Source organism: Brachyistius frenatus, unplaced genomic scaffold (genome assembly GCF_029030835.1).
Source record: "Brachyistius frenatus isolate BFR_SWC_R1_liver_20210118 unplaced genomic scaffold, ASM2903083v1 Contig_680, whole genome shotgun sequence".
Lineage (NCBI taxonomy): Eukaryota > Metazoa > Chordata > Actinopteri > Embiotocidae > Brachyistius > Brachyistius frenatus.
In genome coordinates, this window is record NW_027211279.1 from 7,501 (window position 1) to 23,655 (window position 16,155).

The 16,155-nt window shown below is 45.5% G+C and overlaps 3 protein-coding genes across 6 annotated transcripts; 2 read left to right on the forward strand and 1 right to left on the reverse strand.

Annotated features, from left to right (window-relative positions):
- Positions 1 to 4,409: 4,409 nt before the first annotated feature.
- On the forward strand, positions 4,410 to 7,986 carry LOC138615069 (sodium channel regulatory subunit beta-1). Of its 3 annotated transcripts, XR_011310410.1 has the most exons (7): positions 4,525 to 4,614; positions 4,747 to 4,821; positions 5,035 to 5,201; positions 5,373 to 5,607; positions 6,400 to 6,559; positions 7,297 to 7,401; positions 7,769 to 7,986. XR_011310410.1 is itself a non-coding variant. In XM_069688695.1 (6 exons), the coding sequence occupies exons 1-6, from the start codon at positions 4,572 to 4,574 to the stop codon at positions 7,340 to 7,342; spliced, it is 726 nt and encodes a 241-aa protein (XP_069544796.1). In that variant the 5' UTR covers positions 4,525 to 4,571; the 3' UTR covers positions 7,343 to 7,986. The 3 variants fall into 3 exon arrangements, 2 of the variants coding, with proteins under 2 accessions (XP_069544797.1, XP_069544796.1); XM_069688695.1 differs by having other exon boundaries at positions 7,297 to 7,986; XM_069688696.1 differs by lacking the exon at positions 4,747 to 4,821 and having other exon boundaries at positions 4,410 to 4,614; positions 7,297 to 7,986.
- A 1,772-nt stretch (positions 7,987 to 9,758) lies between these two features.
- On the reverse strand, positions 9,759 to 14,417 carry dnajc28 (DnaJ (Hsp40) homolog, subfamily C, member 28). Of its 2 annotated transcripts, none has more exons than XM_069688693.1 (2): positions 14,342 to 14,417; positions 9,759 to 13,438 (listed from the first exon to the last, which is right to left on the reverse strand). In XM_069688693.1, exon 2 carries the CDS (start codon positions 13,425 to 13,427, stop codon positions 12,291 to 12,293), a length of 1,137 nt encoding a protein of 378 aa, XP_069544794.1. In that variant the 5' UTR covers positions 13,428 to 13,438; positions 14,342 to 14,417; the 3' UTR covers positions 9,759 to 12,290. The 2 variants fall into 2 exon arrangements, with proteins under 2 accessions (XP_069544794.1, XP_069544793.1); XM_069688692.1 differs by having other exon boundaries at positions 14,080 to 14,414.
- Positions 10,606 to 10,977, forward strand: LOC138615070 (potassium voltage-gated channel subfamily E member 1-like). The gene has a single exon (XM_069688697.1). It carries the CDS (start codon positions 10,606 to 10,608, stop codon positions 10,975 to 10,977), a length of 372 nt encoding a protein of 123 aa, XP_069544798.1.
- Positions 14,418 to 16,155: the final 1,738 nt, after the last annotated feature.

Here is a 16,155-nt window from a genome sequence, read left to right on the forward strand (position 1 = left end):
TTCATTTGAAATTATTATTATTTATTTTTTTGTGCCATAAAACACAAGATGATCTGGAGCTTTTCAAACCACCATGACAGCCCTGTTCAAGGAACAGCTGATCACTCTTGATAACCAGCACAGGGAAAGGAGGCCTTACAACACACACACACACACACACACACACACACACACACATATATATATATACACACACACACACACACACACACACATATATATATATACACACACACACACACACACATATATATATATATATATACACACACACACACACACACACATATATATATATACACACACAGACACACACATATATATACACACACACACACAAATACACACACACACAGACAGACACACACACACACACACACACATATATATATATACACACACACACACACACACACATATATATATACACACACACACAGACAGACACACACACACACACACACACACACACATATATATATATACACACACACACACACACACACACATATATATATATACACACACACACACACACACACACACACACACACACACACACACATATATATATATACACACACACACACACACACACATATATATATATACACACACAGACACACACATATATATATACACACACACACACACACACACACAAATACACACACACACACACAAATACACACACACACAGACAGACACACACACACACACACACACACACACACACACACACACACATATATATACACACACACACATACACACACACACAAATACACAGACACACACACACACACAGACATATATATATACACACACACACACACACACACACACACACACACACACACACACACACAGCTGATACTGATTTCCCTGCTTTCATCCACAAACCGGTAGATTTGAGGTCATTTGTTAAATAAACCCACTTTCCCAGCAGGAAGGAACCGAAGTTAGAAGTCCTACCTCCCATTGGACGAGTTCCCCCCGTTTCGGTTATCCTGTTCGGCCTCGAAGACCAGCCGAGCCACGGTGCGGGAGGTGATGTTAAAATCCACTTTTTCACAGGAGCACATCAACATGACTCCGGCTGCCGCTAGCCGTTAGCCGTTAGCTCCCCCCTCCGGAGGCCGAGCAGGCCCACAAAGAAGATCACTATCCGGCTAGCAGGCGTTATTTTCCAGCAGAGAAAGTGCTACCCCGACGTCTTCCATTTTTAACTTTAAAAACAAAAGAAAAAAAAAACACCCAGATAAAAAAAACCTGCTGTTCTCAAACTCAATGTTAAATGACCGAAGTTAGCTTAGCATCGGTAGCCGCACTAAGTTCGTTTAAAGAGACGGTTTTTGTCGAAAAGTGAAAAGCGACGAAGTCGGTTAGTCGGTCGGTTAACTGAGTCTGAGGCGGGGGGGGGGGGGACCGAAGGTCCGACCGAGAAAAGATCATCCCTGCTCTGTTATTTATTTTTAAACAAGGACGAACTCAACAAAAACACCTTTTTACAATAATATTCAACATCTTATAAATACAAAGTTAATAATCGTGAAGTTAAACATTTATCGGCAAACCAAAGCGAACACCCCCCTTCCGAGAAACTTTGTGGTACAGCCCGGGAAAGTAACTGTCCGGAGGATGTGGCGATGAGACACGACGTGTGTTTACACATCAAACAAACGGAAAGTGGGCTTTTAAATCCATCCGTTAACCAGCTGGTAACCTTCTGATGAGCAGACCGGCTGCCCGGAGTCACAACACAAGAGACAAGAAATACGCGGAGTTATGTTTTCAGAGTTCATTTGAAGGGAGAAGATGAGAAGATGAGACCGGACGTCACGGATGGAAACACTGCGCCCTCTTGTGTTTAACAAGGGTCAATGCACTCATATGAAACCTCATCCTTCTGCCCCAGCACACATTTTGAGAGTTTTGTGAGTCCCGAACAGGCAGAAATTCTCCAAAAAAATAATAATAATTTAAAAAAAAAAATATATATATATATATGTATCAATTTTACATGATTGAATTTTAAATCTCACCTCCTGCGGCCTCCTCCGGGATGCACGGCGAGCCAGCTTGTCTGCAGCTGAAAAACAAAGAAACGTATTTTCTTTCAGATGCTGCATAAGAGTCGAGATTTTAACAGATAAAAGGATTTTATGGAAATAATTGTGATTTTTCTGTCACATAAAAACAAATGCAACAAATTGGTGCTGCATTTTTGCATGAAAATAATTGATTATCAAAATAGTTCTCGTTCAGTTTTTAGCTGATCAATAAAGTGACTGAGAACGGTTTTAGTGCACCGCACAGGAACTGTGATTTCCACTGCAGAGACACATTTAGCATCTTTCAGACTCCAGACTTTATGAAAATAAAGATATCTTAAAACACGTCCACTGGGTGGAAACGATGTCATTTAATTTTTTTTTAAGGAACTTACAGTATTGAACAACTTGTACGCTGAATTTTCTGCATCTGAAAAACACGTTCCTTCCAGATGCTGCATAAGAGTCGAGATTTTAACAGATAAAGGGATTTTTAAAGATCATTCAGAGACAGGAGGTTGATTTTTTCACAAGCAATTAGTTTCACTATTGATAATAATAATAATAATAATAATAATGATAATAATGATAATTTTCTTAAATTCCATAGAAATAATTGTGATTTTCAACAAATCAGAGCTGCATTTTTGGGGTGTTACAGTTGTTCTGCTTAAATATTTGTGAAATCAATGAAGTGACTCAGAAGAGTTTGAGTGAAGTTCAGTAGACACGTTTCCACGGAAACAAACACCGAGTCCTTTTCTTTTTAAGGAATAAACAGCATGCAAGTTGAATTTCATCCTCCACCTGTCCGTCAGCTCCGATCCTCGGCCGGCAGCCGCCTCCGTATCCTCTCGCCTCGATGACACAGCATCACGGTGACTTGGCAGTTTTTTTTGGAGAAATCCTCGGCAGGTGTTGTCGCTCGGCCGCTCGGCTGCAGGTTACCGACGGTCTGCTGCCGCTCGCAGCTTCTCCCGCTGCTGGAAACTCGATCTGCGCTAAAAATAAAAAGACCATCAGCAGCCAGAGAGGGAGGTGTGTCCCTCCCTCCCTCCCTCCCTCCCTCTCTCTGTGTGTGTGTGTGTGTGTGTGTATACACACAGGGTTTATCATATGTTCATATTTCCTTGAAGTCTCAGCCTCTGTCTGTCTCCGTTTCACCGTCACTATCTTTTATAGGCTCACACAAGGTTACGGAGGGGGGGGGGGGGGGGTTGTCTGGTTACATCACATGACAGCATCCCTGACCTCCAGAGCAGCACACACACACACACACACACACACACACACACACACACACACACACACACACACACACACACACACACACACACACACACAGAGCATGGAGGGATCTGTTTTTATTTTGTAATATTTGCACGACCTCAGAGGTGGGCCGTGTTTTCATTTGACCTTTGACCTGCCACACCCACAGGCCCAAAAAATAACATAAAAAAATAACCACACACACATTCGTCACGCGTCAAACGGTCGGCACGCAAGCGAAGGCCTTCACTTCGGCCGGCCTCGGCCTTTTTTTTTTTCTTTCCTCACGTCACCGGTGAGATCAGTCATGTTTTAATCACCAAGCAAGGAGAGGAAGAGCTCGTTTCAGTCCTTTAATATCTCACGGAGGTTTAATCCCCGTTAAAAACACGCAGACACGTGTCGGCCAGGAGGAACTTCATCAGCGCTTTGAACTGGGATCCAGTCCAGGTCCAGGTCCAGTCCAGGTCCAGGTCCAGGTCCAGGTCCAGTCCAGGTCCAGTCCAGGTCCAGGTCCAGTCCAGGTCCAGGTCCAGTCCAGGTCCAGTCCAGGTCCAGTCCAGGTCCAGTCCAGGTCCAGGTCCAGGTCCAGGTCCAGGTCCAAGTCCACATCTGTCCAGAGTCGTATAATATACGTCGTGAACGCTTTGAAGGAGTCCGTGTCTGTTTTCACATGCGTGGTTAATAAACTTAATCAAAACACTTAATAAAAGACTTAATCAAGTCCAAAATCGTCCATAAACAAAGTCTGTACTCTAAAACCAGTTTAAACCAAGTCTAAAACCAGTCCAAAGTCCATATAAAAGTAGTCTAAAACTGGGTTCGAAACCAGTCCAGACCATATCTGAAACCAGTTTAAACCCAGTCCGAGTTGTTCTGTCCAGTCTCCTCTGTGAGCTCTTTTCTTTAACGTAACAAACCAACAACAGGAGAACAGACGACCCGTTGGGGTGAAGGTCACGTGACCTCGCGACATTCACAGAAGCGTCTGACGGTGCGACCATGAATGAGGGGAAACGCGGCCGCGGCCTTCGGAGTCGTCGTCTCCGGTTTCAAACGTTCCAACTGGTCTCTAAATTTAACCGTCTTAAAGTGCGACGGGACGCTTCCAGACTGCTGCGGAGAGAAACACAAAGTTTGGACTCTTAAAGGGACATTTGGGAGTTTCACGGTCTCACGGTGTGGACTGAAGGACGGTCGCCGTGACGACGGGGAGGCGGCAGCGTGACCGGTTGACATCCGGCAGACATGCGTGGTCTCCTGTCCTGTCTGGCTGTCCTCAGCCTGTTCGGTGAGTCCAAAACATTTCGGAGGTTTTAAATGTGAACTGTAAAACAAACAGAAACTGGAGTAGAAGAAACAGAACAAGTGAGTTTACAGGTGTTTAAAAGGACTTGGAGGTTTTATTCTCTTCAAATTAAAGCTGCGCTGACCGTCGTGTCCTCGTGTGATGTCACTCGAGTCGGCGTCGCTCTGGTCCGGATTAAAACACGCCGAGGTGTCAGGTTACAGGACGTTTATTTTACTGTCAATAAATCCTGTTTCTATTGTTCCTTTTTTTTATTTATTATGTTTTACTTTTATTTTGAAAGTTGTTTGTCTTGTAAGTAAAACAACAACTCCTCCTCTTTTATCCTCCTCCTTCTCTTCTTCTTCCCTTTTCTTCCCCCTCCTCCTCCTCTTCTTCTTCCTCTTCCTCCTCCTCCTCCAGTGTGTCCGTGCCGTGGCGGCTGTGCGGAGGTGGACTCCCTGACTGAAGCGGTGGCCGGTGACGGCTTCCTGCTCGGCTGTATCTCCTGTAAGAGGAGGGAGGAGGTGTCGGCCCGGACCATCGTGGACTGGCACTTCAAGCCGCCGGCGGAGGACCAGTTCACTCATGTGAGTTGTTGGTTTTTAACTAAAAAAATTGATTTTGTGGAGTTTTAAGTGATTTTTTTCGAAGTCAAATTGCAGGAATCAGCAGAAAATCTCCTCCTTTATCCTCCTCCTCTTCCTCTCTTCTCCTCCTTTGTCCTCCTCTTCCTCCTCCTCCTTCCTCCTCCTCCTCAGATTTTCCACTACGACCACCCCACCTCTGACATCCTCCACCCAGATTTCAGCGAGCGTCTGGAGTGGCGTGGGACGCCGGACGTGGACGTTCAGGTCGGCGCCGTGTTCATAAAGCGAGTGAGCTTCAACGACTCGGGGACGTTCCGCTGCACTTTCCACCGAACGCTCTTCCTGCTGCCGGAGAACCAGCAGGTCACCGTGGAGAAGGAGGTGGAGCTCACCGTGGTGGCTGAAGGTGAGGCGCACCTGGTCGGAAGGATGGAGGTCAACGGAACCGCTCAGATCATCAATAATACAACAAACAAATACTTGTAAAAAATGACAGAAGTTTGGACAGAAAAACTTCCTTCAAGTTTAAAGTTTAAAGTGAATTTGACTCGTTTTACCTGCTTTAGAAGTTGCAGCTCCTCCAGTGAAACGCAGAGATCAGAGGACAGAAACACAGCAGAGACTCTTACACTGAGCTGGAAACAATCGGCCGCTCACAAATTAGGTCAATAACAGAAATACAATATTTTCAGCTGGACCACAACAGCAGGGGGCGGAGCTATAAAGCGGGTCAGTCAGTGAGAGAGTCAGAGATCAAAGCTGAATGCATCAACTTTTGAAAATAAAAGCGGAGGGGGGGAGGAGCCAGCGGTGGATCTGACCGATCTGATCGGAAACCTGACGATACTACGTCCCGCCCACCGATAGCTGTAACCTGACTGCACCACAGGCCTGTCAATCAAACAGACACGCCCCCAAAAACAGGTCTTCTTGAATCTTCTTTTCTAATGAATGAGGGATTATTTTCAGATGGACCTCCAGAAAACTAAGAAGAAGGAGTGACTTTAGCTAACAACACCGAGATAACTGATGGACACATTTTATTCACTTTGGATTTGATGAGAGAAGTTGAATGGGAGTCTATGGAGCCGGAGGCTTTTTGGAGACGACCTCTAGTGGCACTCAGTGGTATTGCAGCCGAAGACACTTCTGGATCGGAACCATTTTTCCCTACAAACTGTCGTTTCCTCTTTCCCAGCCAATCGGGAGCTGACCTCGGTGATCGCGGAGATCATGATGTACGTGCTCATCGTGTTCCTGCAGCTGTGGCTCATCGCGGTTCTGGTCTACTGTTACAGGAAGATCTGGGACGAGCACGAGGCTCGGCAGGCCCGCAAAGGTCTCAAGGCTCCAACATCGTAAGTTATTCACAAAGTGATTTGTCGCTCAGCTGATTAATGGGGGACCGAAAGGTTCAGGATGTAGGATTTTATTTGAAGGAAGTGAATACGAGAGGATCCAAAAGTTCAGAGTTGGTTCCCGTTGAACGCAGCGCAGCGATGCACCCGGAGCAGCAGGAAGCAACGACCTTCATCACGCGTCGAAGATTTTCTGTTTCCCAGAAATTTGACTGAAAATCTGATGCAATGGGCCAAGCCGAAAAAAACAATGTTGGATGTCTGTGATCTTCGGGCCCTTCAGGCAACACTGCATTTAAAAAAAGCTACGATTCTGTAGTGGAAATCACTGCATGGGCTCAGGAACAGGAAATCGGCTGTAAGTGGGCGTGTTCAGGTGCACGGTTGAAATCACAAGTTAACATGTTGAACTCTGTGACGATGTTGAACTCTGAATACCTGCTGAAGAAGCTCGTTGCTTCCTGCTGCTCCGGGTGCATCACTGTGCTTTATATCTACGCAGGAGGCGGAGCCACAATTTTTCTACAGTAGCCCACAAGGAACAAATCGAACTCTAGAGAGAGATGTTTTTTTTAACGGCCACGATGTTTTTTTCTTACCTACTTGGGAGGGGAAGGGTGTTTAGTTGGTTGCATTCTGCAGCCTCACCACTAGATGCCACTAAATCCCCCACACACCGCTCCTGTAAATATCTCCTCTCATCTAAATGACTTCCTGTTTTCTTTCTGTATCTCCAGACTGCTGGAAACCAAAGACACCTGCGACGGGGTTCAGCTGGAGTAACAGCAGCGAGGAGTTCCACTTCGTCTGGTTTTCACAAATTGTTGAAACACATCCTGCATGTAAGCATGTTTTTGTGTTTTGGTTTTTCTTTTTTTTCGCCCACCAGGTGAAAAGATGTCGTCACGTTGCTTGGCAGCTTCACCTCTAAACACAGGTGCCTCCAGGTAAACAACAACAAAAAAGGTTATAAATGTGAAGAGCCAATGATCTTTTTTTATTTTATTTCCGGAGTTCATTCTTTTACTTTCTGTGTATAAAATATAAAAAATGACAAATGCAGCAGTGTGTTTTTGAAAAAAACAACCAAAAAAACATGTTTAGATCGATGAGAAAAAAAATGCCAATTGAGTCAAATTAAATTGTACAACATGATAAAGTGTGAAAAAGTGCAGCAGCTGTTTATTCCTGCGTACGTTACCACTTTAGTGTTAGTTTACAACAACCAGCAGTGACGTCATTGTCGGTTTTGGATGAGTTGGGGGAGGAGCCAGCGGTGGATCTGACCGATCTGATTGGAAACCTGACGATACTACGTCCCGCCCACCGACAGCTGTAATCTGACTGCATCACAGGCCTGTCAATCAAACAGACACTTTGCAACGTAAGTTCAGAAAAGTGCTTTATAAATAAAGGATTTCACTGTTTTTCACTGAGTTTTTTTGCTGTAAAATTCGATCAATTTATCAAGTGACACAAAACACCGAAGAGGGAAAGTAGTTTTCTTTTTTTTGGACCATGTTGCACCATGATTTTACCCTCTAAATAGAATAAAATTAAATAGTGATTAAAAAAAAAAAAAAAAAAGGCTGCACACACACTTGTTTCACTATCCACATGGGGACTTGCACTGACATAATGCATCTCCACTGTTTCGTCACTCTGACACAAACCATCACAACTTTAATCCTGAATCAAATAAAACCAAGTCTTCGCCTACATGTCCCCCGTGGGATGGTGTATGTTCGGGTCTAAGTCCTCGCTGGGATATAAAAGCTCGCACGCACACACACACACACACACACACACACACACACACACACACACACACACACACACACACACACACGGCAGTGAGTGTAAGGACATTTGGAGGTGATTGAGTTGTAACTGGATCCGGATCCAGACTCACCAAAGCTCTGAAAGCAGCTTTGTTCCCGCCTCCTGCCGTCCCCGTGGCGACCACACGCTCGTCCCCCGACGGCTGCAAAACCAGAACATGGGAAAGATCTTATTTTTTTTAAATTTTGTCAAAGAGCGACCAGAGGCGAGCGGGATCTGTCCACACTTTACCGCACGAAGTGGAACATCATCATCACCCTCCGTCAGGTCAACGAGGCCCCCGGTGATGCAGAGGCGACATCTGACCTCGTGACCTTGCCCCCCTTACCCTGCCCCCTCCCTCCCTCCGTGACCTTCCCGGTTTCATTAAAACGCGTTGACATGCTGCGTGTCTCCTCCACGCCCGGAGGACGGAGCGTCGGACAGACTCGGCCGGCTCCTCACAGCTGGAAGGGACCGACGCGAGCCGACGGCGAGATCGAGTCCACGTTCACAGGTAGGTTTTTATCTCTCGCTCCAAAACTAACTCTGAAAGACAAGAAAAAAAGAGAGAGAAGACTGAAGTGTCGTTTGATCTGCAGAGAAACTGAAGATTTATATTAACAATCAACGTACATGTTTTTACTTGAGGTGTCTTTAAAGTGTCACAACAGTAAATTCTCCAACTAAAATATGGACAAATATTTCAAAGTGTGGCACATCTGAGATAAAAAAAAAACAAAAAAAACAATCACTTTGGATCCAAAACGAACAGTTTTATTAAAACACGACTTTCCAAAATAAAAGAACGTAAACTGTACAGGTGATTCTGTTGAATTAAAAATATGTATTTTTTTTAATTCAACATTAATGCCGCAGACATGTTACAGGTGAGCTGCTGGTTACACCTGCAGCTGTGGAGTCGAAGCCCTCTGATGGACGTTCAAATTAGACAACAAAAAGCTCCGCCCCCTCCCACAGATCTGATTGGTCAACTGTACGTTTGGAACAAATGAGCATGACATCACACCCTGCTTATCACTAGAAATATGACTCCGCCTCCTTAATAAGAATATATAAATATAACTGAATTTCTTATACTATGTAATATAATGTAGTTTCTACTTGTTATAGTCTATTAAATGACCCATTTGGTGAAGTCGGGTCTCTTTTGGTCCTCTGTGGTCGCTCCGAGCACCCGTACCGTAACACCACGGACTTACAATCCTAGCGGCGGCGAGCTGGACCGGTTTGGTTTGAACACATGACACAGTGGTAAAATGTTAAAAACACATGAGTCCATGGATAGCTTTGTTCATCAGATATCTTTGTTCATCAGATATCTTTGTTCACCAGATATCTTTGTTCACCAGATATCTTTGTTCACCAGATATCTTTGTTCCAACCAGACTGAGCTAGCTGATCAGTTTAGTGTTTCTATGTTCTGTATTTATTCAGTTGGAGAATAGAAGTCCTCTCTGTTGCTAGGTGGTTGCTAAGGGTCGGACTACTTCCTGGAGTAGTGAACATCGTGTACGTTACTTAAGAGTCTACTGATTGTTTTCCAGTTCTTAGTCATAACCCATGTGTTGCCATGGAAACGAAGATTGCACGAATGAATAGTTTCATATTTTGAGAGGGAATTGCTCCACAATATAAAAACATGTAAGATTACATATTTTATTTAGTTGGAAACTCGTCGTATGAAGGGTGATGCAAAAATTTAAATTATTATTCCATCACACGGTGAGTAAAACGGACGACTCTTTAAAAAAGAGAAGCGGTCAGGTCACGTGCCATATTTGATCTGCAGCTGTTCAAAAACAAGGAAGTGGCTCTTTGAAAAAAAACACATCCGTCATTCCTCCTGAAAAAGATCTGAAATTAAAAGTTGTAAAATGGCCTGAACAGATTTGTTTTCATGTATGGAAAAGTATCAGAAATAATTTGGATGTATAGTGAGACTGTTTCGTGAAACAGTCTCACTATACATCCAAATTATTACATGAAAAGAAAATCATTTGAAACGTCACAAAACAAACACAAAAAGACCAACAACTCAAAATCCGACATGAAACATCTTCCTCCATACTTGAATGAACGCAGCCTTTAAGGGAAGACTCGTTGTCGAGGATCAATTCAGATAATAATTGTGCTTTCAACTGTAAAATCTGCAGTAAAAGCTTTTTGTCTTGCAGTTTTGGGAGCGTCCAGCAGAGGTCAGCATGTCGCACATCAACGTCACGGAGCTGCAGTCGCTGCTGGTCTCCTTCCTTCAGCGCTGCCTGAACGGTACCAGTGATCCAGCTCCAGCGGCGCCTCAGAACTCCACTACCCAGCAGGCCGTGCAGCACGCGGCCGCCAGCGGGATCGTGTACGTCCTCCTGGTGGTCGGCATGTTCAGCTTCTTCACGTTCGGCATCATGTTCAGCTACATTCGCTCCAAGAAGCTGGAGAGCTCTCAGGATCCGTACCACCAGTACATCGCCCGCGACTGGACCGCGGTGGCGGCGCCGTCCGAGGCCGTCGCCCGGGCTCTGCGCAAGGAGCCCGTCGTCATCGGCAACCCTGCGACACAGGAGCAGCTGCCGGACTAGAGGAGACGGTTTCAACACTTCACAGATTACCGTGTCACACTCTCCATATTCTTTAATGATCTTATAGTTTTAGGTTCTTTCACATCTGTGATTTCACAGAAACAGCTTCCATCATGTCCTCACAGCTGAGTTTTATAATAAACCTTACGTGTATTTGACGAAGGCTACGTGGTACCACTGTTTCAGTCTCTGTGTGTAAATAGGCAGGTGAACAAGATATTTGTTGCGCTTGAACGCAGCGCAGAGACGCACCTGAGCAGCAGGAAGCAACGACCGCCACGAGGAAGTTCAACATCACCGAGGTCAACACGTTAACGTGACCGCTGAGACGTGGACAACAGAGATTTTACCATGATGGACCTGAAACTGGAGCAGAGAAGATTCTGATATTTGAGTGCAATTTTTGGGGGAACAAAAAAAATCTTGAACTCGTGTTCCTGAGCCCACGCAGTGATTTCCACCACAGAATCGTGGCTGTTTTAAAAGCAGCTGAGGGCCCGAAGATCACAGACATCCAATGTTAGTTTTCAGCCTCGTCCTTTGAGTCAGATATTGGGTCCAATTTTTGGGGAACACAAAATCATTAACGCGTTGTGAGCGGGCGTGTTGTCATGTTGGAGAACCCTGTTGCCATGGCGCCACAGTTCAGGTGGTTCACAACGAATGTTTTCCCCTCAGACTCAGGAGGTCCCAGTGGAACTCTGTGTTGACAGTCTGACTGTGGGGGACAAATTCACGGTGACACAAAGGAAACCCAGCTGGTGTCTCCTGACCTGACGATCCTTCTTCTTCGGTCTCGGACAGTGAAGCTCCGCCCCCTCTTGAAACGTTGAATGTCATTCAGAACACGTCGCCCGGCTCGTCGCTTCATCACCGTAGACTTTCTGAAACATTTCAAGAGTCTCTGTCGACCGTTTACAGAGTTTGACCAAAAAATCTGATGCCGAGGGAAAAGGCCAGCACTGCATTAAAAACTGCCACGATTCTGTGGTGGAAATCACTGCATGGGCTCAGGAACACTCGGCTGTATGTGGGCGGGTTCATTTTTTTGTTCCCCCAAAAATGTTATGTTTCTCCGCTCCAGTTTTGAAATCATTAATGTTCTCGTTACCAGCGGTGACGTTAACGTGAGGAACTCAGTGATGATGATGAAGAGACGACTCTGAACACTTCCTCCTGAAGGTCGCTGCTTCCTGCTGCTCCGGGTGCAGCGCTGCGCTGCGTTCAGGAACAGCGTCTGAACTTCTCTCCTCATTGCCTGTAAAAAAAACGAGTGAAATAACTGAATTCAATTCAAACAAACTTGGGTTGTTTCATCTGAGTAAATTCTGCATCCAGGACAGAAGTCCTGGTTTTCCAGATTCGGTCTTGTCGGCAGCGTTGGCTCTCCTTTTCTCCTCCTTCCTCCTCTCCCGCTCCTCCTCTCGCTCCCTCTGCCGGTCCAGTCTGCGCTGGCCGGCTCCTCTCGCCGCTCGCCGCATCTCTCTGGACAGACCGAAGTGGACCATCTGCATGTTGAGCATCGGCACGATGAGGTTATAGTCGTCCACCATCTTGTTAAGTTTCACCAGCTCCTCCTCCACCGAGGCACACAGCCGCTCCCATTGGCTGAGCTCGTCGGGGGTCATGGGGTCACCGAGCCGGGCCCTCCCCTCCAGCAGCCTGTCTCGGATCCCAGCGGCGGACTCTCTGATGCCGCGCTGCGTGACCACCCAGCGCGGCTGGTAGCCGTTGTCGATGAGGATGCGGTTCAGGTTGTGGGTCATCGGATCTGCGTACGGGTTGTGCTGGAACTTGCTGAGGGGCTTTCCCGCTCCGCTCAGGTTCCTGAAGTCTCCCCGGGCCATGGACTCCTGGATCAGGTCCTCCACCAGCCGCTCCACAGCCTGCGTGATCTTGATTTTGCGGCTGCGCTGACGCACGTCCCGCTCCACCAGCGCCCCGTCCGCCGCCGCCGCCCTCTCGTGCTCCCTCTGCCGGTAGTTCAGAACCTCCTCGGACGCCCGGTCCACGCGGATCTGCCGGTACTGCCGCTCGCGCTGGCTGGGCGTGCCCGAGCCCACGCCCTCGAAGCTGAGGTAGTGTCTGTGTTGAACCGCAGCGCCTCTGGCCTCGTCCTCGTCCTCGTCCTCCCTCCCTCCGGCAGGTTGCCCGGTGCTCTGGTGAGTCAGCACGGCGCGGTACGCCTCCTCCAGCCGGGCGAACAGCCCCGCGTCGGCGGTCGCTGCCCCCGAGTCGGGGTGGTAGAGCTTGGCCAGGCGCAGGTAGGCCTCCTTCACCTGCGAGGGGCTGCTGTGTCCGTCGTCGGGCAGCTGCAGGAGCCTGAAGCTCTCCTGCAGGCTGCGGCTGATGCGGGGAACCGAGCTGAGCCGACGGACCGGCGGCGACCGGCGGGACGACACGAGCAGAAAGAGTCCGCGCCGGAAGTTCGAAACCAACGAGCGGCTCATCGCTGGCGGTCCTGTTGAGTTAAACAAAATAAAAACATAAAAAGGGAGAAATCTAAATCTGAAGCAAGTCACCTCATGAAAAATTTGAAATGCATTTTTTTCCATCTGAAATGGCAGTTTTGTGTTTATCAGAAAGACTCAAAATCATCTGCAGGAAAAGTTTAAACAATAAGAAACTAAAGTGGTCAGAAACAAATGTAGTAATGTAAAAAGTAAACAGCACTATTTCACTGAGAGGTGTGCTGGAGTGTAAAAACTGCACGAATGGAAATACTCAAATTAACTTGGTGAGATGACACTACTGGTAATCACAGAAACGTCAATCAGGCTGATATATTTACATAACTGTATATATCTGTATAATAAGTGTTTTGTAGCTATAACAGCGTTATCTCAGTGAGAGAAGCTGAATTAAGGCATAAAACTGCATCACGGTGCAACTTTTCAAACTAACAATATACAAACAAGGTCAGAATGATCAGAATTAGGATAAATTACAAAGCAAAAGCGGGTTTAAGTCACTTTCTATGGAGGGATTTCCGGGACACAGTATTTCACATCTCAGTATATCAGCGAGACATAAAACTGCAAAATAAAATAAGAGTTTCCTGGTCAGAATTATCGGATTTAATCTAAACTACATGATTATTACGTATTTGTTTGTCTTCAGCTGCCGGAGATGTTTATGATCGGAAATAAATCAGACGGAAATAAATCAGACGGAAATAAATCAGACGGAAATAAATCAGACGGAATCCGTCGAGATGTTTTTCCCAGTTCGCAGCAGGAAGTCTTTCTTTCCTTCTTTTCGGAACATTTGACACCATTTAGCGAAAAATTCTGAATGAAAACAACAAATCAGAGCAGCGACCGAGCTGTTAACGGAACATTCACGAACACGTTAACGTCGTGACCTCCGGTAGAAGAACCAAGTCACGTTTGGTTTGTTGTTGGTGCAGCTTCTTCTTCTTCTTCTTCTTCTTCTTCTTCTTCTTCCACCTCGCGCGTCGCTGCGGTTTCCCGCCGCATCACCGCCCCCTGTCGGCCGTCCAGGAAACGACCGGCTCAGGGGAGAAATACTCCCCGAGGACCGACGACTCTCTCCATCGACTACACTGTAAAAAATAGCGTTACAAAACCAATCCGTCGTAAAGCACCGGGTCAGATTTCAGTATTTCTGCTGTCAGCGTTCATCTGTGATCGTAATCATGATAACCATTATTCGTACAAGTAGAAGGAGCAGCAGTGAAATGGAGCCTTTCCCCTTCAGTACTGTTGCAATAGGTTTACTGTGAGGTGCAGGAAAAATAAACTGTCAAATTTAGTCATCTATTTTAATCTATTTGAGTTTCACATTGTTGAATTCAAAGTTTTGATGACACAGATGTTTCCCCGCATATTTGACCTACTAAATATCCTGATTGCTATTTTTAAAAAAACAACAATAAAGCTGATTGAAAGTTTTTTTTTAATTTTTTGCTGTACTGCTGTGGTCCATCTTTTCCCTAAATGATGTTTTCTTTTAGTCTCCGGTGAAATCAGAAATGGATGTGGTGCGTTTCATGTTCGATTTCTTTTAACAGATTTGGTTCTTATGCACCAAAAAAAAAAACACGTTTTCTGATCTTATGAATCACTGGAGCGGTGAAACGCAGGCGTGAGAGAAAGTAAATTTACAGCAGAGCTGTAATCTGAAGCCTTTTGACCACCCTTGTTCATAATTTGGTGCCAACGGTAAACGTCAGGAGAGCATTAACTGCAGCTTCAGGATATCCAGAAACCCCGACAGCACCTTGTTTATATCTGTCGACGGCAGTAAACATTCGGCTCAGCAATTAAACATCGGTGACATATTTGAAGAAATTCCCTAAAGCATAAAAGGCATAAAAACATCGTGAACAGGCGTTATTTTGCTGCTACTCGGTGAAGATGTTGAAAAGGTAACGGTTTTATTTACAGGCTGCAGAAGTGTATTTGTGCAGCAACAACTATGTTTCAAATACTTTGTGTGAGGCGTGTAGAGATGAAGACAAACTGCCAATTAAAAAAGAAAGGAAACATAAAAACACATTAATGAAATTTAGAATAATAATAACAAAAATATAACAAAACAGCATGACAATGATAAACACCCGGTAAATTCTCGACAGTAATTAAAATTGATCTCTTTGAATATTAAAAATTTAGAAAAAAAAGGCAGTTTTAGATCTTTTTTTAAAGGCCTGATGACACGAGGTGAATAACCTCACAGCAAACCACAGGCCGCTTATAAAAAGCTCAAAAAATAAATAAATAGAGAAGTGCCAGGAACTCATGCCAGTGAGCCGGCTCAGCTGATGTCCGACGAATAATCAATAGAAAAGATGAACCGGACAGGAAGCCGACGTGATCGGGTCGAGTCTGACGGTTCAGGTTGGGAATTACAAAGTCAAAGTGTTCGCACATTTACAAACATGAAATCGAACGGACAAGAGCGTCAAACAACTTTTAACGGTGCAAAACCTGAATCGGTGGTAAAAAGGCTCATTCATGATCGTTCGCCGATTTTCTATCTTTGAATGGCGTCACGTTTTCGGCCTGGAGAGGTTTCTTCTGTCACCGCTGATGTCAACAGATTCATCTACAAACCGCTGCCAAGTCTGATTCATCATTCAGACCAAACATGAGGAAGAGAAGTGGAGAAGAGTTATGCTTTGAACAGACTTCTGTTTGTTGCCATCATAACTTA